The 21,130-nt window shown below is 41.6% G+C and overlaps 6 protein-coding genes across 7 annotated transcripts; 2 read left to right on the top strand and 4 right to left on the bottom strand.

The window, feature by feature from the left end:
- Window positions 1-1,926: 1,926 nt before the first annotated feature.
- Window positions 1,927-4,793, bottom strand: LOC6570422 (protein ERGIC-53). Its single transcript, XM_001996607.2, has 5 exons — window positions 4,560-4,793; window positions 3,623-4,344; window positions 2,985-3,478; window positions 2,792-2,917; window positions 1,927-2,723 (listed from the first exon to the last, which is right to left on the bottom strand). Exons 1-5 carry the CDS (start codon window positions 4,765-4,767, stop codon window positions 2,687-2,689), a joined length of 1,587 nt encoding a protein of 528 aa, XP_001996643.1. The 5' UTR covers window positions 4,768-4,793; the 3' UTR covers window positions 1,927-2,686.
- A 754-nt stretch (window positions 4,794-5,547) lies between these two features.
- LOC6556631 (zinc transporter foi) lies at window positions 5,548-14,325 on the bottom strand. Of its 2 annotated transcripts, none has more exons than XM_001983867.3 (7): window positions 14,230-14,325; window positions 8,622-9,206; window positions 8,539-8,556; window positions 8,143-8,476; window positions 7,909-8,078; window positions 6,815-7,843; window positions 5,548-6,749 (listed from the first exon to the last, which is right to left on the bottom strand). In XM_001983867.3, exons 2-7 carry the CDS (start codon window positions 9,051-9,053, stop codon window positions 6,588-6,590), a joined length of 2,145 nt encoding a protein of 714 aa, XP_001983903.1. In that variant the 5' UTR covers window positions 9,054-9,206; window positions 14,230-14,325; the 3' UTR covers window positions 5,548-6,587. The 2 variants fall into 2 exon arrangements, with proteins under 2 accessions (XP_001983903.1, XP_032595514.1); XM_032739623.2 differs by lacking the exon at window positions 14,230-14,325 and adding an exon at window positions 11,312-11,383.
- Window positions 14,326-15,050: 725 nt separating this feature from the next.
- Window positions 15,051-16,577, top strand: LOC6556639 (differentially expressed in FDCP 8 homolog). Its single transcript, XM_001983868.3, has 2 exons — window positions 15,051-15,773; window positions 15,828-16,577. Exons 1-2 carry the CDS (start codon window positions 15,086-15,088, stop codon window positions 16,553-16,555), a joined length of 1,416 nt encoding a protein of 471 aa, XP_001983904.1. The 5' UTR covers window positions 15,051-15,085; the 3' UTR covers window positions 16,556-16,577.
- A 3-nt stretch (window positions 16,578-16,580) lies between these two features.
- On the bottom strand, window positions 16,581-19,386 carry LOC6556636 (protein KRI1 homolog). Its single transcript, XM_001983869.2, has 4 exons — window positions 19,202-19,386; window positions 17,646-19,147; window positions 17,422-17,585; window positions 16,581-17,359 (listed from the first exon to the last, which is right to left on the bottom strand). The coding sequence occupies exons 1-4, from the start codon at window positions 19,317-19,319 to the stop codon at window positions 16,699-16,701; spliced, it is 2,445 nt and encodes an 814-aa protein (XP_001983905.1). The 5' UTR covers window positions 19,320-19,386; the 3' UTR covers window positions 16,581-16,698.
- Window positions 19,387-19,469: 83 nt separating this feature from the next.
- LOC6556642 (autophagy protein 12-like) lies at window positions 19,470-20,074 on the top strand. Its single transcript, XM_001983870.3, has 3 exons — window positions 19,470-19,619; window positions 19,677-19,813; window positions 19,874-20,074. Exons 1-3 carry the CDS (start codon window positions 19,538-19,540, stop codon window positions 19,994-19,996), a joined length of 342 nt encoding a protein of 113 aa, XP_001983906.1. The 5' UTR covers window positions 19,470-19,537; the 3' UTR covers window positions 19,997-20,074.
- A 15-nt stretch (window positions 20,075-20,089) lies between these two features.
- On the bottom strand, window positions 20,090-21,095 carry LOC6556645 (NADH dehydrogenase [ubiquinone] 1 beta subcomplex subunit 5, mitochondrial). The gene is made up of 4 exons (XM_001983871.3): window positions 20,910-21,095; window positions 20,584-20,813; window positions 20,413-20,519; window positions 20,090-20,345 (listed from the first exon to the last, which is right to left on the bottom strand). The coding sequence occupies exons 1-4, from the start codon at window positions 20,992-20,994 to the stop codon at window positions 20,207-20,209; spliced, it is 561 nt and encodes a 186-aa protein (XP_001983907.1). The 5' UTR covers window positions 20,995-21,095; the 3' UTR covers window positions 20,090-20,206.
- Window positions 21,096-21,130: the final 35 nt, after the last annotated feature.

Raw genomic sequence — 21,130 nt, 5'->3', positions numbered from 1 at the left:
AAACCATTATCAAAACGCACTGGTTTTTACAAACCAGATCAGTTTCAACCAAGTGACGGCTGTGGCAAGTTTTAACGCAGTTTTAGGCTATAATTCTGACATTTTCAGAATGAGAATCACGTTATTAACTTTAAATGTAGTAAACATTTAGACATCGAACCATGACTAAAAAGCTCTGGTTTTTCAAAATCTGATCATATTTGACAAAGTTGCGGCTGTAGAATGTTTTTAAAGTCCCTAAAAGCATTATTTAAGGTCTAATATTTAACTAATGAGTGCGACCAAATCGAGTTTTCAATTCCAACAAGATATTAGCTAATTACAAAACCAAATCACTTTAACAAATTGCAACAATGGTTAATCCGGTTGCTTTGCGATTCCTCCTGGGATCCTTTGACAGTTATGGAAATTTATGATTCATTAGGATAGATTTAAGCTGCGTTAACTGGAACTGCCACATCCTGGTCATGCATAGATATATCCATCCCGTTGCAACATTATCCATTTGTTTGCGCAACATTTGTCACGCTGCCTCGGCTATTGTGGCCAAAGGATGCAGGATATGGAGGAGAATGGAGAATCACTCAGCGAAGCATTCCACCCCGTAACATTGTAATAACTTTGACTTTGATTTCGTTTCCCTTTTTCCACTAATGTTGCGAAAATGTCAACGATGGGTACTTTTGGGTGGGGATTTATGAATTTCATTTACTAATGGATTGTGGTGAGCAAAAAAAATCCACAGATGTGCAAATATGCGCTATGGATTATTAAAGTTATGCTCAACAACAAACTATGTATAATTTAAAGGAGTGCAATTGCAATATTAATGCTTATGGATGACTGAGCAATAACAAAAGAAAGAAAGAAATAGTTATAAACGATCATTGTATGAGGACCCGTCTTAGATTTGTATAAAAAATCGTAAGAGAGGATTATCATTGATTTCAAAGGTTTATAAGTTAAAATATATTTAATTTTTGTACAAAATAATAAAGAAAAGATATTGAATCTATGATGACAGACAAAAACACTGTATTCGTTTTAGTTTGTTGTAGGATAAAGAACATTGTTGGGATTAAATGCAGTATTTTTAATTTTTCGTAGTTTTTCTACATTTTAAATATGAAACTGCCATCCATTACTACAACTACAACTACTATAAGAGATAGTTTGGGAAGCACTCACATACGAGAAACGTAGCCATTTTGTACGCCTGTCTGTCTGCCCCACGCCGATTGGCTGTTTTAAGACCGAACAGCCTTTCAATTCCCCAAACCATTCAGTTTACTGGTCCTGCGCATTGGACGTACATAATATGCGTAAAGCTTACATAAGCGTTGGCTATATACATATACAATGTGCTATAGAACAAACAGACGCAGCTTTCATCCAACCGAACCAGACTCCAGCCCAAACCCGTGGGACGAAGGGAAAAAGACAAATTATAACTTTACCACTGACTGCTGTTGGCTTCTGTCCATTTATCTTTTTGGCTGGGGTTTTTTCGCTCGATTGGGGAGGACCTCAAGCCTCGGAATTGCCAGTCCACAATGCCACCAATGGCAGTAACATTTTATGGGCAAAGTTTTTTTTTATGCTCACCCCATCTGCCTCAGTTGGGCTGCAATGTCGCCAAAGTGGCGCCATTTTTGCCGCATTGTCGGTAAAAACTATGAAATTTTACTATTTCTGTGCAAATTATGTCGAAAAGTTATTTCTTCATTTGATTATAAAGTTTGCAAGTTGTATAGAGATATACTTTAATTATCTTATTTTTATTATTTTAAACATTGAGACTGGAATGGAACATATACAGATCTGTAAAATAAAATAAAAACACGTTTCTCATTTTGTATTTTAATGTATAATTATTATATAATATACAGTATATAAAACACATATGCGAAAAAAACCAAATCGTTATATGAGATATCCATCACTTTGATTAATGTTCATGCTAATAACAAAAGCTGAGAAACTTGATTTATCGCATCGCATCTATTATTGTACAGCGCATGAAATGGAAACTGAAGAATGGAGATATTCTCGAAGAGCTCGATGCCAATTCAATTTAAAGACTCAGACGCTCTAGCTCAAGTAACGTAGTATAAAAATCATAAAGTATTTATTTGCTAAATTTACGGAATTCATTATGTATTATTATTAATAAGTTTTCGTTTTCGTTTTTCATTCTTTTTTTTTGTTTGAATTTTTGTTTTACATTTTTATATTTTGAAATGCAGAGTTCACGACTGTACACAAGTGATATGCACAGTTTGAAGAGTAGACCAAAACTTTCGATTTTTGACTAAAACAGATTTATGACAAACACAATGTTATAGGGATGGGGTTGATTTGGGATCTACCAGTGAACTGAAGACTGCTTATTTATTGTAAATTTTGTCTTGTGGCTTTTGTCATGAGGCTTCATCATTGTTCTAGTTGCTTGATCGCATTCATTTCAATTTTTCGGGACCAGACGTTCTACAAAAATCAATTAGGTCTAAGTAAAAAAACAATTATACAATATTGTAGAGCAATCTACGCTGAAGTCTTAAGTATTTCATTTCAACTAAATTTAGTTGCCGCCTAGTCAGGTGTGTGTATATGTGTGTGTGTATGGGTGTGTGTGTGTAGATGTGTGTGTTGTTTTATTTGCTGATTGGGTAACTAAACAGAATGCCTAGTAGAATTTTTTCGCTTGCGCCTCGCTTCGGTTCCTGAAAAAAAAATTAAAAGTACTTTAGATAATGCAAACTATTTAAAGACAAATTTTTGGCTCATTTACTTGAACATGTTGTAGATAAAGACTAGCAGCAGTTGCACAACGGTAACGCTTAGGAACAACGTGACACCCACGCAGTTTCCGGTGGGACAAGGTGCCATCTGTGCCGCGCCCTGTGGCATGCCCAATCTGCAAAGCACAAGACAAATTAGTTGAATAAAATGTACAAAGTATTAGATTAAAGGGGGAAACTAACCTCTGGCCCACATGCGAGATGCCCTGCTTGACCTGATTCATGCCGTCGCGCATCTCGGCTATCAATGTTTGAACATCGTAGCCCGAGGATTGAATTTGCGCTGTGGGCGCGTTCTTCTGATTTATTTGTATGTTATCAGTACGCACATTGATATCGCCGGCAAGTTGCCGTATTTCACGTATGGTGCTCAGCAGAATGTTCTGATTGGCAATCAGCAGGTCCACATCTTGCCTGGTGACACCGATACCACCGGCCAACTGCTGGACGGGTGCACTACCAGCAGCTGGCGGTGGCAATGCCTGTCCAGCATTGGCAGCCATGCCACGTGAGACCAACGACAACGTATTCTCCTGCCGGCCAAGAATCTCGTCAGCCTTGCGCGACAGCTCACGCAGATGCTCTGCGATTTGACTCTGTCCCTGCCAGATTTGACGGAGTTCGCGTTGATTCTCCGACTCGTAGAACTCCTCCCAGTCCTCCTCGTTGTCTTTGTGCTGTAATTGAGAATTAAAGAAGATAAGTCAGTTAAATTCAGATAACATGCTATCAGAAAACACAAAATAAACTGCCCACGTGGATTAGACAACAGTTATAATCACAATTGATATGGGCAACTGAATGACGACTGGCCCACTTACCGCTTCATCTGGATGTTCCTTTTTGTATTCTTGTTTTTGCTTCTCTAACTTGTCCTGATACTCCTTGTACTCTGCCGTCAACTTCTCCTGATTGTCCACCTTTTGTGGCTCCTGAAGTTGGCCGGCAGCATGCAGCGATGTGGTCAAAAAGTGGAACACATCGTGATCATCGGCCAAGCCACCAGTTGCCGCTGAAATGCCAAAGTAACCGTGTTTGGGCAGTTGGACTCCATCGGCGCGCATACACATCTCGTAGTCATCGTTGTTGTTCGACATGCCATTGTGGATGAGGACGGTGAGTACATTATTATAGTACTCGATGCGTGCACGGGTGGGGAACGGCTTATTACGGAAATCGCGCAGACAGCCGCTAAGCATCTGCGTGGTGCCATCGTTGGCATGATCGTACATCTTGGTGCCATCGTTGAGCACAGCACTAATGTACGGATTGTTGTGCTTATTGTCGTTGTCGAACGAATCAAAGATGATGGCCAGACCATTCCAGCGATCCGATGAACCAAACACGGCACCATTATAATCACCCTTCTCCGTCGTATACCAGAAGGCCAAGCCATCGGCACCAATCCGGCCACGTCCTGTTACACGGAAAACGATCTCCACATCCCACCAATCGAAGTTTGTTTGTTGTTTCGTCCAGATGGCGCCTTTTTGTGAGCGCAACGAGGGCGCCACACGCACACTTTCCGCACTGGCGATTGCATCTGTAAGGGATCAACAACAGGTGGCGTTTTAATTAATGTGCAAATGTGTGTTTTCAAATTGAAACAAAGTGCCTGCGTGTACACTTTGCTTGCTCGATGGTTCGTCAATGCTGATGCTGGCTGCTTGCCATCTCGCTTGCACACATGGCGCTGGCTCGAAGACGGCCCAAAACAACTGACGTGGAGCTGCCATCCCCCCTTTCCCGTCTACTCACTTCCCCCGTATTCCCAAAAGGGTACGGTGCCATCTTTTTGTGCCAAATATGGTGGCTTGAACGAGTATTTGTACTCGAAGCGTCGATGCACACTGATGGCGCTGGGATTCACGTTTGCCGCCACATTGTTTTGTGCAATAATTATGCAGAAAATGGCCAGAAATTTGCGAATCGTTGGCAGCAGTAATTTCGACCCGGTCGCTTGCATCTTTCTCGATTTGACAGCGCCACTATTGTTGGCCCGTTCTAACAATAACACACATAGAGTTGCCAAGCTGCCCGACAGCTTAAGCAATTTATCTTTCGTTATCGAAACTTATCGATTGCAACAGTGGCGGAGTGGCACAAGCGCACACTATTTCAAAAAGAAGAGAAAATTATCGTGATTTTGTATGATGTGGAAAACATTTATTTTGAAGTTTTAAAGTGTTTATCATTTCAAGGTAAAAAATAATCTAACTAAAATATCAAAAATACTCGTCTTTGTGAAAGTGCACACTAGAACATTGAATACTCCTAAATATTTGTCGATCTGAATGAATTAGATTTAGGCTCTAGCACATATATAGTCTTAACTTTATATTATTATACTCGTATATATTTATTTCGTTTCAATTGCCTTTTGCTTGATATCACCAAAGTAGTTATTCTTTTCAAAAATTGTTTTTTTTTTGTTATCGTAGTATATATGTAGTTATGTATTGTTTAGTTTTGAGCTTACATCTATATTATTATTGGTTTTACTGCTTCGTTAGCATTTTAGTGTGGGCTTTATAACAGATTGTTAGTTTTTTTTTTGCTCAGCTAATAAGGGTGATACTTAGTGTGGTGTAAATGTGTCTCATCCGCGTCCTTTTCGCAGGCTCTCGCAGAATCATTTTACAAATGTTAGTTTTAGTTACTCAATTTCAATCACAATCACTTACATTTAGTTGTGTGCGCATCGTGGAAAGATAATAATAAAAAAAGGAATAAAACACAAAAGCAATCATAGCAAAAAACATAAGTATAAAGTATATTTAAACCCTGTTTATTACAAAAAACATAAATAAACGTAGGTGCCAAGAAATAGGTGTTATGAGCATGCCCTAATGGTTCGTACTACAGTATAAATAAATTAAGTTTAAATAATTTCGTAGATACATTGAATTCCTTAAGTACTGCCAAAAATATAATATATTGGTAAATATAAAAATATTGCAGTGGGGCTTACATCGTTTTTTTTTTTTTTTGCTGCTCTTTAGAATGTGATTCGTTGAACTGGTGTGAAATAAACATAAGCGTGCGCACCGTACAGACTACAAAATACAAATTAATTATATGTATATATAATTTATGCCCTTATACACGCTACATATACAATATTAAATCGCAAATCGTAAATGTATAGATTGGTGTTTTTAGTGTACATAAGATTAGACTTTGAGACACGTTCCGAATGATCTCCTTAGTTCTATTCATATTCATCAGTGCATGCAGTGTGTATCAATTATCAATTCAAATTATTGTTTCTCTTCTTGTTCTTCAATATTTTCCATCTATTATCTTTTTAAAGCAAATTCACCTTTTTTGCTTTTTTCGATTTTGTTTTTTTTTTTTTTAAATTCATAATCACTTTATAGCTTATGCACATTGAAAGTTTCTTACATTAAGTATGTGTTTGAGTTTGAGTTTTTTTTTTGTATGTAAATCAATTCAAACTTATTCGAAAACGAACGCAAATTGGATGTGGTGACATTTAGGAACAAAATCAATTTGCTGACAGCGTTTTAGTGGCAGTTAACAAACATGTGTGGTAAATGTGTGTGTTTCAAAAACTGATTAACAAATGCGAAATCTTATTGATGTCTATTACTTAATGACTTGCTATGTCTCTGTGTGTATGTGTGTGTGTTAGTGTGTCTAAGGTAAATAACATAACTACTACAATTATACAAAATTTAAAAAAACCTATACTTTGAAAAAATACACATAATACGCTACAAAATTCTCTGCGTGGCTTTTCAGTGAATTCTCCGTTCTTTTTTTTTAGTGCACATGGTGATGATGCGTCGGCGATGTGCCGAATGCGTTCATCAATTGACCCTCGTACAATGCAATTAAGAGCATAATGACCACACCGCTCAGCAGGCCAAGAATCTGCAGCATAAACTGCCACAGCGATTTGTGAGAAGCAGAAATCTCCGGCATCTGCAATGGAAAAACATATTAGTTAAAATCTGACTCAATTCGAGTCAGCCGCACCCGGCACTCACCATATCGACCAGCGCAATATAGATGAAGAGACCCGCCGCTACGGCAAACATCCATTGGGCCACATCCTGTGACTGGCCAAACACAATGCCAAATATCATGCCAATGAAACTGAGCACGCCAGTTAACAGATTATAGTACACAGCCGATTTCACCGACATACCGGCCTTCATCAGTATAGCAAAGTCGCCCAACTCATGCGGCAGCTCGTGACAAAAGACGGCCAGCGAGGTGGAGAAACCACCGGCAATATTCTCGGCGAATGCAGCACCAATGGCCATGCCGTCGGTGAAATTATGTAGACCATCGCCCATGATGATCATCCAGGCAACGGCGCTCAGCGTCTCTGGTGGCGAGTGGACGTGTCCATGTCGATGGCTGTGGCCGTGATGCGACGATTCATGCTCCCGCAAGATGACAGTCACATGATCGTTCTTGTCCTTGCCTCCATTTGTCGTTGCCGAGTTACTCTCGAGGTCAGTGGTCGCCGTATTATTGCTGTCCTGTGGCTGTTGATGATTGTTGTGACTGTGGCCATGATTGTGATTGTGATGATGGTGGTTATTCATTTCGGCATAGTTGTTGAGGGAGGTGGAGAGCAGCGATTGTGCGGCCGCTTCACTGGATCCTTCGACTTCCGTCCTGTCACAGCGCCGATTGCTGCACTCACCACCAGTGGATGCATCGCCGCCAGCTCCAGCAATTGCTGGCACTACAGCGACTGCATCCTCATCGGGCAAATGCATCCAAACGTCTTGCTTGTTGTTCATCGCGATCTCGTCATAGCAGTACGGATAAGAGCTGTACTTTTGCTTGCACATCCTGTCACCAGCCACCGAATTGTTTACCGATGAGTCCGGATCACGCATGACCTTGGCGCGTGACGGTCTCTTAGTTTCCTTCTTTTCGACGCTCTTGCGCCACTCCGATATCATGGTCAACGCATGCTCCGTCACATAGAAGAAGATGATGCCGCCCAGACAACCCAATCCCTTCATAATCATGCCGTGCTCACTCTGGCCAGCCAGCGACTAAAAGCAATTAGTGAAATATGATTAAAGTCTTTTCGAACAAATCCGTTTAATCAGTTACTTACATGCGGCAGTAAATGTAAGAGTGCATCTCCGGTCATGGTGCCCACGGCCAGCGACACCAGATATTGAATAATGTATTTGTAATAGCGAGAGTCCATGAATGGTATAATGGCCACGCCCATCAGGCCCAAAATGCCACAGGCAAACACCGAAATGAACGAATAAATCCACACTGAACAAACAGATAAATACGCACGTTAGTCAAAAGTTATATGCAAAAGATATATGTTGCCTACCATGCACAATATTATTTTTCTGTTGCATTTCGTAGTTGTCAATCTCAGCAAGGACAGAGGGTTGGATGCAGCCACCGCTGCTAGTTGCCAGCTCATGTAACAGCACTGGACACAGATGCAGCAAATCCCGTTCGCTGAGCTCATAGTTTCTATGATGATGATCTGGCGGCGCTGGTGTGCTGTCTAGTGACGCGCAGGCTTTGCTTGTGCCATTAATGCTATTGGGGGAGAGCGAGCAGTTGCTCAACAGCAGCTGCTGTTCCACGCCATGTTGCCCATGATGGCTGAGATCATGCGGCTGCACATGATGCACCAGTCGTTCAACGGTTATACACTGTAAATGCATAAAATAATTTAATTAGTTATGCATTTAGGAATTCATTTAATTGTACTTACGCTATCATTGCTGACAAGCTGTAGAAGGTAGGCAAAAGGTTAGAATTAATAATGCATTTGTGAATTCATTTAGTTGCACTTACGCTCTCATTGCTGTTGACAAGCTGCTGCAGTCCAATTTGTTGGATCAGACTTTGAAAACTGGTGGCATTTAGCGTCTGCTGTTGCATCAATTGCTGCAGAAAGTATTGAGTGATCTGCGGGACATGCTGTTGCTGTGGCGATCCGTGCGCGTGCTCGTGCTCATGCTCGTGCTCGTGACTTGCACGACGCTTGTGACTCCTGTAGGGCGGACTTGTGCTATAATTTTGGGTATCATCCTCATGCGCTAGCTGCCGCTGATCGGTGGTTGTTGTTTTTTCAGTGGAGGGACTAAGATTTCCATTGACTAATCGCGCATTTAACGCCACCTCATCGCGCTGTGTGGCCAGTGCGTCCTCCAGATGATCCTGACAGTGGAGCCGCTGGGCGCACAGCAGGCACACCACACACACGGCCATTATGTGCCGTGCCATTTTGTTGGGCACACAGTATCTAATGCTAGTTCTACCTGATCCGCTGCTGCGGCTGCTGGTGCTGCTTCTGTTGATTTGTGTCTCGTTTAGTGTAATGGGTTTTGGCCCGTTCTGCTCATTATATATTCATCAATTTGCACGCTTAGTTCGGATCTGCAATGGAATGAGCAAAATGAAATTAGCAAACGTTTTGGTCGGCTCAGTGAAGCGTGTTGGACGACTCTGAATAACCACACACTCATTACGCAAATCTATATATATACATATAGATATATATGTTGATCGCAATTACAAAGACCATTGCTTAACTAAACAATAATAGCGGTAACAACAACGAGCGGAAGTTCAAGTTCGTTTGGCGGCCACTTGGTTGACACCAAATATGGCCAACAGTGTGTTATGCCACACAGAGCACAGACACACAGACACACATACTCATAACACACACGCACAGTTGCTAGTCAGTTTTTGAGTTGAGTTGCAGCCATAAATGGAGTAGAGCAGTGTAGCTGCATTTCTTGTTAGCGATCTCAAAGAGACATTTTGGCCAATCAATCAATCCGAAGTAGGTGTGAAACGGTTCAAAACCCGTTTCATAATCGCATCTAGTATGCGGTTTTAGCTTTACGTAGGCGCCGGCAGTAAATTTATAAGCGGCTTTGCGTGTTAGACAAATGTGGTTTGTTCTATAAGAAACTAAGCCGAGTTTCTTCACTTTAATGGTAATAACAAAGTAATTTTAAATATAATTTCGAAAAAAAAATCAATGAAATCGAAAACTATTCTTAATAATAGTTTGTACAAATTTTTTTTAAAATATTTTTTTCACTTCACTCAATGCTTGAGGAACTTTACTTGAAGCCTTGCGTTTTTCGATTCACAATTGCAATTGGCAAAACAGTCGTGATGACAAGAAGTTAATCAGCGTGGCAAAGATTACATAAAGAGTAGGAGTAGCAGTATAAAAAATAGATATATGGTATATATACACCGGTACACCGACAAACGACGTCACCAGTTGCCACTGCAACTGCCGTGGAGGAAACCGCAAATGGCGCGTGGCAAAAGTGAAAGACGCACACAGATAGAAAAGCAGCAATACTAAAAAGTTACTTAAAACGATAATACAATGACTGCAAATTGCTTTGTTATTGTTGCAGTTGCAGTTGTTTCTATTGTTGTTGTTGTTGCTGCTGCTGCTGCTGCTATTGTGATTTGAACAATTTTGCTATTGCGCACTGAGCGGCCTACCGGGCAATTAGTTGCCAATTCCTGCAGCGGGCAAGCAAGCCAATTATTGATAAAACTTTTGCCCGCCCAGCCAAAAAAAAGAAATAGATGGGCTACAATTGTTAGCATAGCGTAGGGTTCCTCGTGGGTGGTTCGCAAAGTGGGCGCCTACGCAATACCCGCCCAAAACTTATCATCGACCTAATAAAAGCGAGACGTCATCGTTGTGATTGATATTACTCGCTCGTGGCTGCATAAAGTTGGGCGCGTGAAGGTCACAACATACAACAGGAGGTGGCGGAAGGAAGTGGGCGGTGCCACCTGGCATTGGCATTGCATTTTGGCATGGCATTGGCAAGGACAAAAACACACGCTGAAGGTGAAAGGTTGACCCAAGCGAGCACTTGTTGCCAAAATTGATCAAAACGGAACTATGCAGAAAGCTGCCGCCTGCTCCGATTCGATTCAATTAAGCACAACTTGATTATATGGCAATAAAATAAAGAATCAATCAAGCATATGCAAATTGTCAAGCGCATCAAATTCTTTTAAAGTCGCAGCCCAAACAAATTTACTGAACACACAGCAGACGTCTTTTTTGGTTTATTTAAAATTTGCTTTCGCTTTTTTTTTTGATTAATTTTTTTGGTTTTTGCAATTTGTCAATTTGTCGTTTCCAATCAAGTCGGAGTACTCAGTCAATTGGTCAAGTGCAGACCGCCAATCGTTTCTTTTTTCTGTTTTTTTTTTGTATTTGCCTTTTGTTTTTGTTGTAATCAAGCCTCATTTAAATTCAGTTTGCATGCTTTTCATGAAATACAATACACTGAGCGCAATTACGGTAGGCATTTTAAATTACTTCAATGCTAAACGTAGCTTATCGCTATTATATAGTAACACAATTCTGTATCAAAACAGACACCTTTGTTTTTGGGGGGCTTTACTCGCATGCGCAACGCTTTATCTCTCTAATGAGTTTTACATTTGGAATAATTACACCACACACACACGCACACACATACACTTACACAACACTCGCACACACTCATCGAACACCCACCAGCTTTGGAGGAGAACTGGACGCGCTTTCCACCGCAACTGAACTGAGCAGCGCGCGTCGCTTTCGGCTGGTTTTATAGTCAACTTTACTGTGTTTTATTATTTTGATGTAGTAGCTAGCTGAGCTGTAGCCATGTGTGTGAGTCTCGTCTCTCTGTCAATCTTTTTATAATATTACAATAAAGTCGCGCCCAGTTCCGACTGGTAATCTCGGAGCACTTGTTTCGCAATGGGAACGAGACGTGTTTTGCTCGGAACCATGTGTAAAATCACCTTGCCCACTTGTACAATCCTAAAAGTCTTCAATCTTAGTATCACAATTGTCAAAACTGATTAGATTTTCAAATGCAAGCACTTTTTTGATTATGTATCTATCTCAATTTGGTTATTACTACTTGTTAAAAGTTAAACAGATTTTAATTCAAAGCACTGTCAAATATTTGGCGATTTTCATAAGTAACCCTTTTTTGATCTTATCGTTTACAATTGGAAAAAGTTCAAAAGTCCAAAATGACAACGGTAAATACACCTCAGATTGATAGGACCAAAGATATGTGTGTTTGTACACGTTCTAATATATCAAAGTTTTCTAAGCCCCAAATTTCCTGATCGTTTTGCTGTGCTGGCGAAATTCTTCAATTTATTTTTCCACAAAGTGACACGGTGCCAATAAACTTCAATGCTGACTCATGTGCTTCTTTTTATCGTTGAATCTCCACTTTTAGCAGTTTTTTTAAAACTGAAATTTCATACTGAAAGCCTCAACATAAAGATAGCATAGGTAAAAACACACACACACATACAAAACTGGAATTTCATTAGAATTGGACTCGATTTACTTAACGTTATCTCCACTCGCCAACAAGAACGTTCTGGTCGAATGAGGTCGACTAGCAGATACCCTGACATCAGCTGTTAAATATAGATTGTAGTCTCATTGTGTAGAGTATTTATGCAAGTAATGTCATTTCTAATAATAGTTTGTTTCGGTTGACAAAGTCTGTGTTTCTCATACGATCCTAATGAAAATTATATTGTCGATCAATATTATGTCAATTAAGATTATTGTATGTACGGATGTAGTTGTTATTTGGTGTATTTTCTTGCTTTCTCAATATCGATTCTAATCGATATTGAGAAAATGGGGATAGTCATCGATAAACTTATGGAATAGGAGAACTTATATTGAAGACTTTAGCTCTTAGTGGAGTCGGAATTGATTCCTTCTACTGTCGCACACTTTCATTATATACCCTTTTTATACACTGGCAATGCGTACAGGGCATTAAGCATAAAATATCGCCGACACGCCAAATTGCATGGAGTCGCTCGTCTGGAACTGGCTCAAAGAGCTCAACGTGAAATTGAAGCTAAGGAAACATTTTAAAGATCAAAGAAAACAAAAAGCGATAAGAACTTCAGGCTTGAAGATCTACAAATATGCTTAACCTGCCACTCACGTCGCCGTCAACCCCTCTCTGCCCTTACCCTTACCCCTCTCTACCTCTACTACGGGTGGGTTCAATGCTGACCGACCTTCTCATGTCCGTTGACTACGCCGCGCTCATAGTAAATAGTAAGTTCGACGGTCTAAGTTTGATATGCAATTGCCAAACTACTTTTATATTATTTATTCACCTGCATGTACTCTACTAATGTACTTATAAACAGATATTATATCGAAGGGCTCGCAATTACGATAAATAATTCATTGCTGATCTGTATCAACAAGTCGGCGGTGTTCTAGCAGAGAGTGTACTCCACTTGGAAATACCCTGTAAGCAGCAACGAATTACTTAATACATTTTTGACATTGCTGAAAAATTTAACGCATTTAGCTCAAAATGAATATATTATTCTTAATATACTTGAGTCTACATTCCATCAAAGATAAGACGAATATATCTGCTGCCGTTACATACATTTTGACAATTTTAATATGCCTTCTTTTTAGAAACTTTTTATGTGTACAGGGTATCGAAAGTCATGCGGTAATTGCCTTGTAATGTCTGCCGCCTTCCTCATGAATGGAGCAGTTGAGGGGGGGAGGAAGGCGTGGGAGGTTTGTGCATTTTGAGTGCATAGCATGGAATAATTGATTTTCGTTGCACCCACATTAAATTTATGTATTACTGTTGTTACTAAGTGCCCCATAAACAACCAATGTCAATTGATGAACTGTTTCCAACTATATCATTGTGCCATATAAAAATTTAATTATTCTAAAAAAAAAACTCAAATACATATGTTGATACAAATACATATTATGTATTATATGTGTCATTGCCGATAAACGTATGTGCCCCATATATTGAAATACATATATGCATACTAACACTTAGATACAGCCGTATTATATTAAACACCCACGCACCAAAAGTACTACCCAAATTAGACAAGTAATCTATGATAAGATACAACAAAATACGCACAGTTAGAGACAATTCTGTTATCTGTGTTGGCCTCAAAAGTTGAAAATTGTATATAATTATTTAGAACGAACACCAAATTAGCATTCAAAATTTCAAATATCGAAAAATACTTATAGATATATATATAAGAAAATACACACACACACACACACACGCAAATCCATCGCACATGGATTGTTGCTATAAATACATGAATAAAGGTGGTGGCGGGGGCGGGAGCGGGGGATGCTGATTGGAGTGGCAACTGCTGCTGCTGCCGCTGCACACACAGTTGTCATCTGTTGTGTGAATAGCGCAAGAGAGAATCACACAAACCTAATTTAACCAAAGGAGCAAATCAAATCTTGGTTCAACACCACATATCAACAAGCATTCACACGGCACGCACACAAAACACACACACATACACATATATATATATATGATTGCAGAAAAATGCGGTCGCTTTAACTCACCTGTCTACAGACAAATGTCTATATCTTTAGCTATAGCTGATTATTGTCTGCAAATATATATTTATATATATATAAACATATAAATATATATTTATATATCAATTCCAAATAGAATTGTTAATCGATGCTGTTTTTAGAGCACATCGATTGACTGCATTCGTGGGGGAAGAGGGTTGTGCACTGTAGCAAGATAACGACAAGTGTTGATTGCACTCCGATTGACACAAAAGTAGCAAGGGGCAGCTCCAGCTTGCGGCGTCGTCGTCGACGGCAGCGGCAATGTGGTTGATTGGTGGCAAATGGAGAGATGAAGGGCAATACGAAAATAGCACCAATAGCACGTTGTCGTCGACAATTTAACACAGTGCGCACGCACACACGCACAGATTAATTGATGGCGATATAATATATTTAAATAAATGCCGATTTACAACATTGCACGCATTGCGCTCCCACAAAAATTCGCAATTAAAAAATATGACTGCTTCTTCTTATATAATGCCATTCACATGACAAATGAAAAGTGAGTGAGAAAGAGAGCTCTCTCCTATGTTATGCCACTGTTATGTTAACTTACGTGACACTGAACTGTAACAGACTGGTAAAATGTGCGCCAAATTATGAACAATTTACATTCATTTTATTTTTACTAGCATAACAATTGAAATAATATTGAACACAAATTAAGTATAGAATGTTTGATTTTTTTTCCAGTTACAAAGTGTATTTCAAGTTTGGTATTTTTTTTTTATTTCATTTTTAGTTTATGTGTGTAGGGCAACACTGGCAATGCCAAACAAAGGAAAAACAAATGTTATTTTTTATGTTGTATGTTAATTAATATTCTGTGTCCAAAATGAGCTCCTGGCGTGACAGTATCAATAGTCTACCGGGCGCTGTTGCCCAATTTGTCAACGAGAGTGCATCCACAGCCACAAGCTATCTGCACTCTCAGTCGAGCGCCTCCGAGGAGAGTGCTCCACAGCACACCGACTACAAGGCGTTGCCGATTCCCGCGTCCCTGGTGAAGGAACAGTGGCGCCTGATCTTCACCTCCGATGCCAATATCCAGGACTTGCAGGCGGCCATTGCGCACTGTCGCGATCTCGTCCTGCTGAGCGACGAGTGCAGCGAGGAGCGACGCTGGCTGGTGCGTCATCTGGTGGACTTGCGCTACTCCCTGCAGGAGCTGGAGCAGGCACAGGCTGCTTCCAGCGATTATGTGATGCTGATGAATGCCATCAAGTCGGTGGTGGGCCATCACTTTGTGCCCCATCAGCCGAGTGCACGCAACCGGCTGGCGTTAGCTAAGCGCTACTATTGCGACCACTGCACGGGCATCATCTGGCGGCTGGTGCAGGCCGCCTACATCTGCAGCGACTGCAGCTATCTGGTGCATCAGAAGTGCATTGACAGTGTGCAGCGGGTGTGTGCCCATGTTCTTGCCTCGGAGCGACAGTATCCCATCTCCGATATCTGCCCAGAGATTGGCTTGGCCGCGCAGCGCTACAAGTGCGCCGAATGCGCTACGCTGATCAATTTCAGTAAGTTGCTGTCCACTTTATGTACAACAAGCAACTCACTTTAAATGTTTGCAGAGAACTCGTGGATTGAGCCACGCCTATGTGATTATCGTGGTCTCTACTATTGTCCGTCATGTCACTGGAATGATCGGTTCATTGTGCCGGCGCGAATTGTCCACAATTGGGATTTTACGCCGCAACGTGTGTCGCGCACAGCTCTGCAGGAGATTCGGTTGTTTTTGGAGAAGCCACTCATACGGCTGGAAGAGGAGAATCCCAAGTTGTTTGTCTTCCTCGAGAAACTGTGCACCGTCAAGAAATTGAGACAGAATCTGGTGCATATGCGTCACTATCTCGCTGCCTGTAAGGTGGCCGTGGAGCAGAAGCTCGTCGATCAACAGCTGGGCAGGCGTCGCCATTTGGCGCAGTCCAATGAGTTTTACTCGCTGAGCGATCTCGTTCAGGTGGAATCGGGCGCCTTGTCGGAATTTCTGCAAGGCGTCTTCAAGGTGTTCGGCACACACATCCGTGCCTGCAGCATGTGCCTTGCCAAGGCGTACATCTGTGAGATTTGCAGCAACAACGAGGTGATCTTTCCCTTCGACGACGGCTGCATCAAGTGCGACCAATGCAACTCCATTTACCATCGCGTCTGCTTGACCCGCAAGAATATGATCTGCCCCAAGTGTATGCGCATCCAGGAGCGTCGCCTGCAGCTGGACCAACAGCAGGCGGACAAGGAAAGTGCCAACAGTGATAACGAGGCATCCGATGCACTGCAGCCGGTGGATAACGCAACGTAACCCGTGCACATAAAATGTTGTTTTTATCTCGTATCTGTGTAACATTGTTTTTAATACATATACATATGCATATGTATTTACAATAAGTCTACTAAACCTGTTTAAAATAATATAATATATCCAAGACATTTATCGGAATCGGTTTACTGTTGCTTTTTGCCATACTTCTGCCGATTGTGAAACTTGCGCGGATTAATACCGTAAGCCTTGAGCCGATCGTCGCTGATGCCATTCGGATTGGAATTGTTTCCCTTGCTGTGTGGCTTAAAATCGCGCTTTGAACGTGGATTTAAGCCAGCACCACCTTGTCGACGTGGTTCATCCGCATTATTGCTTGTTCTCTTGAAGGGATTCGCTCCTGATGTGCGTCCAACTGGCGCCCGTTTTTCAAAACGATTTGCAGCTGGTTTACTACCCTCAGCTTTGTTTGCAAACTGTTTTTTAGCAAATGGATTTTTCGAGTTGGTTTTTTCAGTTTCCTGTTTCGCTTTTTGTGGCTTTACTTTCTCAATCTTTGTCTTCTTCGCCGGCGTTGCCATCGCTGGCTTTGTCGTCTCTTTCTGTTGGTTCCCTTTTGGTTTAGCTGACTTGAGCTCCTCATTTACATTGCTTGTTGCAGCTGTTGCACTTGATGCGGCAGAGGTTGCTGCTGCCGCCTTGCGTTTTAGACGTTTTCGCTTGGACTTTGAGAGGCTCTCTGTGGGTTGCGTTGCTGCAACTGGTGCTCCGGGCTGCTCAGTGGATTCATCTTGTGGCGTCGACTGTGCTTCAACTAGTTGCCCCGTCTCCTCTTCATCATCAGATCTACAAGTGCGACATGCAAACTCTAAAATGCATGGCCAATAGATTATATTATCTGCACTTACCCATCACCATACAAGCTTTTGAATATCTTTCGCTTGAGATCCTCGTTCTTTGCTTTCATTTTGTACAGGCGTTGCTCTTTTTTCTCCACATAATCTGGTCGGTTCTGAACTGCCTTCTTCAAACTAGCCCATTGGTTTAGCTCCTTATTCTTAGCCAGCAAGATCTGTAAGTGAAATAGGATTTGTAATTGACTAAAAAAAATAAATGGATAATGTTTAGCAACCTCTTCGATTGTTAAGCCAAAATCATTTGGCGTCGTTTCCACATATTTGAAGCGACACGGCTGATCGCCCACAATATCCTCATAGTCCAATTGGTAGTATTCATTGATATATTCATCATAGGTCTGCTCATCGTCCGGATTAAAAGCTGGTTTGTCCGCCTGGATCATTTCCATGAATCGATTGCGTCGCCCTTTGCGACCCTTGCGACTGCGAGTATTTTCAATCAGTTCTTGCTGCAGCTTCTGCTTGGACGTGGATGGATCGTAGTCGCAATCCATATTGAAATCATCATCATCACAATGTGCATCCTGATCGGCGCCATAGCTCTTTTTTGGGTCATAGTTGTCCCAGTCCTCAATGGCCAATTCTTCGATATCCGATGGGCATTCGGGTTTCTCCTCTCCTTCGTCCACGTTGTAGTACTCATCGTTAAACAGTTCCTGCATGCGTCTGTCATGTGCCTCTGGATCGAAGTCCTCTTCGAGTTCTTCATCTCTGAAGCCCAATTCATCGTTGCCCGTGACGGCTTTTAGCTTTCGGATCTTCTCCTCAATTTCCTTTTGTTTCATTTCCTTGATTAGATCCAACTCCTTCATCTTTTGCTGCTTCTCTTGCTCTTTGCGCTCCTTTGTCTCCTTGCGTTTGTCCTTGCGCTTATCGTCAGTGCGCCGAATCGATTGCTCAATTGTACGTGGATAGCGCTTGATAAAATCCGCGTCGGGTTCTTCGAAACGAAAGTTGTACTTCTGTTCGAACTCCGCTTGCTTCTCCAGCTCCTGTTCGTCATCCGAGAGCGGCGCACTCTCGCCCACGATCTCATCATAGGTGGGTATTTCGGATGCATTCGTATTCGCATAGCCCTTGTTCAATATGTAGTCGCGCAAAAAACTCTCGCCTTGTGTTAGTTTGCCGCTGCTCCAGTATTGCTTGAGTGGAGCCAACTGTTGCTTTGCACTGGCATCAATCTCTGCATCCGCCTGCTTGCCAGCTAGCCATTTGGCAAAGTCTGCCTCCTCAGCCTCGGTTTGCGCCTTTGTCTTTGTGCGTTTCTTAAAGATGCCACCGAATTCTTCATCTTCTCCGTCGTCCTCCTGGTTCATTACATTCCTAAACTCGGCCTTCAAGCGACGTTCTTCTTCCACTGCCGTTGGCGATTGGGCACGTTCAAATTGCTCGTCCGTCTCCTTCTCATCTTCAGAGCTCTCAAATTTGCCATTATGCTCCAAGATAACTTTTCGTTCGTAGTCCTTCAACGTGACCGGCTTGTTCTTGCTGGGTTTCTTTTTGGGTGAGCCCTCTTCCTCGCTGCTCTCACTGTCTCCAGATTCGTTCTTTGCGAAGAATCTTGTCTCCTTGTCGTAAATTCGAGGATCTTTGCTTTTCAGCGATGCCAGTGTTTTAAAAAACTCCTGATCAAATTTCACATCCACTTCCTCCTCATCCGACGAGTCACTGTCACTGTCCAGTTCCGACTCCGAGATCTCTAGACCACGATCCTTATCTGCAAAAAACAAGTTATTACTAATCTGAGGCTTGAATCAAAAATGTATCGTACATTTCTGCAGCAGCTCCTTTTTGCGTAGAACATTGTAGGATTTTGCATAGTCCTGGTTAGTGGATAGCTGGAGATCATCCGCTTCATCGTCTGAAACATCAAATAAATTGTTATTCATAATAAAAAAAAAGTTATTTCCTTCAGCTTTATTGATAATCAAACTGCACGTGTTGAGTTCGTTCAATAAAACTGGTTCCAGTTTCATACAATCGAGTCTGGTGAACTATTATTGAAACAATGTAGTTCCACTCGCAGCCCTGGCTAACAACTGCAATAAAGGTTGCTGATTATTTACAAACTTACCGTAAATAGTGTATTTGACAACATTCCAATATTATGACGGACACGGAGGAGGCACAAGCGACCGCTTCAACGTCGACCACAACCACAACACCCACCGAAAAGGACGCAGCGAAAAGTAAGATTCCAGTTTCAACAAGCTGCACATTTCTTGATTTGTTCTTATCACTTGCAGTTTGCGTTTTGCTCAATGCAACTGGCAATGTTCCGATTATTAAAAAACGTACTTGGACCGTGGATCCCAACAAGACTGTTAGCTGGATACAAAAGTTTATACACAAATTCCTCAAGCTGGACGCCAATGAACAAATTGTATGTGTCGCGTGACTAATCATTTGTATATTTACAAATAATTTGTCCTTTCATTTGCAGTTTCTATATGTAAATCAGACTTTTGCACCTGCGCCGGATCAGATAATTAAAAACCTGTACGAATGCCATGGTACAAATGGCAAGTTGGTTCTCTATTACTGCAAGAATCAGGCATGGGGCTAAATCGATGCGCACCAGTCTAATTCTAAGTATTTATTTGTCTACCGTTAAAAGTTTTATGTTATTTAATTTGTATGAGTTGACGCTGCTAAAACCTTTTAAATTTCATATTTTATTTGCCCTCCCTCATTCGAGAGGATTTAAATTACGTCTATTAAAGAACCACATTTGAAAACAAGTTATTTGAAATCAATAGAGTTAAGAGATGGCAGCTTAGTCGCCGCGCAGTGCCTCCAGCTCATCGGCAGCCTCCTTGGATACTCTGTGATACTTGGCTACTGTGGGTCGGTAATAGTAGGCTTGATAATCGTTGCGCTCGGACATCTTACGGCGAATATTCTCTTCGAGTAGGCTGCAAGCAGAGTTTGCGGTAATCCCATTGTTCGTGAATATTTTGAAGCATTATTCAGGAAGCTTACCGAATCTGCGCCTTCTCGTTCTCCTCGAAAAGATTGTGACACGCCTTCTCGTACTCCTGCTGCTGTGAGTTTAACATATAGCGCGCAATAAACCGGGAAACGGGGTGCTAAAAAAATAATAAAATAATATCAGTAAGCATATGAGAAGGGAATTGTTCGTTTCCATGGCACCTTCTCGTATTCCCAGTGCTTGGGCTCGTAGCCCTCGGGTATTTCGGAGAGCTGCGAGGGTCCCACAAATATGTTGGAGTAGAGAACCAGTGCAGTGATCGGCAGAATACCGATCATTACGTAAAAGTGCATCAGATCCTTGAATTTGTCCCATTGGAAACGGGATGGCTTGACGGTCATGTGATGGTGTCCATGATCACCGCTCATTTGACGCAGTTGCTGTTGCAGTGCTGAAATTGGATGTCAGTTTGGTGAGCATACTGGTTGTGGTTGCGTAATGTGCGCTGTGTTTACGTCTCTTTTTGAAAATGGCCAATTACTCTTACCATTGCGAGTGGTGGGTGTTAGCAGCACAGCATGATTCTTGGCGAATTGTGCCGCTGGCAACAGCAAACGGCTCCAACCAACCATATTCTTTTAGCTAATTTCACCCCAAAATAATGTGAGCACTTCGGTCGGTCAAATAAGGGCTGCCGAAACTGTTATGATTTGCTTCATCTAAATGTTCGATTGTTTTCGGTTAGCGTCATCGATAAAATCGATAGTT

Source organism: Drosophila grimshawi, unplaced genomic scaffold (assembly GCF_018153295.1).
Source record: "Drosophila grimshawi isolate 15287-2541.00 unplaced genomic scaffold, ASM1815329v1 contig_44, whole genome shotgun sequence".
In the NCBI taxonomy this organism is placed as follows: Eukaryota; Metazoa; Arthropoda; class Insecta; order Diptera; family Drosophilidae; genus Drosophila; species Drosophila grimshawi.
This window is presented reverse-complemented; position numbering and strand designations above follow the sequence as displayed.

Excerpts from the sequence above, each read along its gene's own strand:
- LOC6556639 (XM_001983868.3), top strand. The coding sequence starts at position 15,086 with ATGAGCTCCTGGCGTGACAGTATCAATAGTCTACCGGGCGCTGTTGCC. Across the intron at positions 15,774-15,827 it reads CGCTACGCTGATCAATTTCA|AGAACTCGTGGATTGAGCCA; the intron begins GTAAGTTGCTGT and ends AAATGTTTGCAG.
- LOC6556636 (XM_001983869.2), bottom strand. The coding sequence starts at position 19,319 with ATGAATAACAATTTATTTGATGTTTCAGACGATGAAGCGGATGATCTC. Across the intron at positions 17,586-17,645 it reads TTGGCTTAACAATCGAAGAG|ATCTTGCTGGCTAAGAATAA; the intron begins GTTGCTAAACAT and ends TTTCACTTACAG. Across the intron at positions 17,360-17,421 it reads AAAAGCTTGTATGGTGATGG|ATCTGATGATGAAGAGGAGA; the intron begins GTAAGTGCAGAT and ends TCGCACTTGTAG.
- LOC6556645 (XM_001983871.3), bottom strand. The coding sequence starts at position 20,994 with ATGGTTGGTTGGAGCCGTTTGCTGTTGCCAGCGGCACAATTCGCCAAG. Across the intron at positions 20,814-20,909 it reads AACACCCACCACTCGCAATG|CACTGCAACAGCAACTGCGT; the intron begins GTAAGAGTAATT and ends ATCCAATTTCAG. Across the intron at positions 20,520-20,583 it reads AGCACTGGGAATACGAGAAG|CACCCCGTTTCCCGGTTTAT; the intron begins GTGCCATGGAAA and ends TTATTTTTTTAG.
- LOC6570422 (XM_001996607.2), bottom strand. The coding sequence starts at position 4,767 with ATGCAAGCGACCGGGTCGAAATTACTGCTGCCAACGATTCGCAAATTT. Across the intron at positions 2,918-2,984 it reads ATCTCGCATGTGGGCCAGAG|ATTGGGCATGCCACAGGGCG; the intron begins GTTAGTTTCCCC and ends TGTGCTTTGCAG. Across the intron at positions 2,724-2,791 it reads TTTATCTACAACATGTTCAA|GAACCGAAGCGAGGCGCAAG; the intron begins GTAAATGAGCCA and ends TTTTTTTTTCAG.
- LOC6556631 (XM_001983867.3), bottom strand. The coding sequence starts at position 9,053 with ATGGCACGGCACATAATGGCCGTGTGTGTGGTGTGCCTGCTGTGCGCC. Across the intron at positions 8,079-8,142 it reads GAAAAATAATATTGTGCATG|TGTGGATTTATTCGTTCATT; the intron begins GTAGGCAACATA and ends CTGTTTGTTCAG. Across the intron at positions 6,750-6,814 it reads ATATTGCGCTGGTCGATATG|ATGCCGGAGATTTCTGCTTC; the intron begins GTGAGTGCCGGG and ends TTTCCATTGCAG.
- LOC6556642 (XM_001983870.3), top strand. The coding sequence starts at position 19,538 with ATGACGGACACGGAGGAGGCACAAGCGACCGCTTCAACGTCGACCACA. Across the intron at positions 19,620-19,676 it reads CGAAAAGGACGCAGCGAAAA|TTTGCGTTTTGCTCAATGCA; the intron begins GTAAGATTCCAG and ends TATCACTTGCAG. Across the intron at positions 19,814-19,873 it reads TGGACGCCAATGAACAAATT|TTTCTATATGTAAATCAGAC; the intron begins GTATGTGTCGCG and ends TTTCATTTGCAG.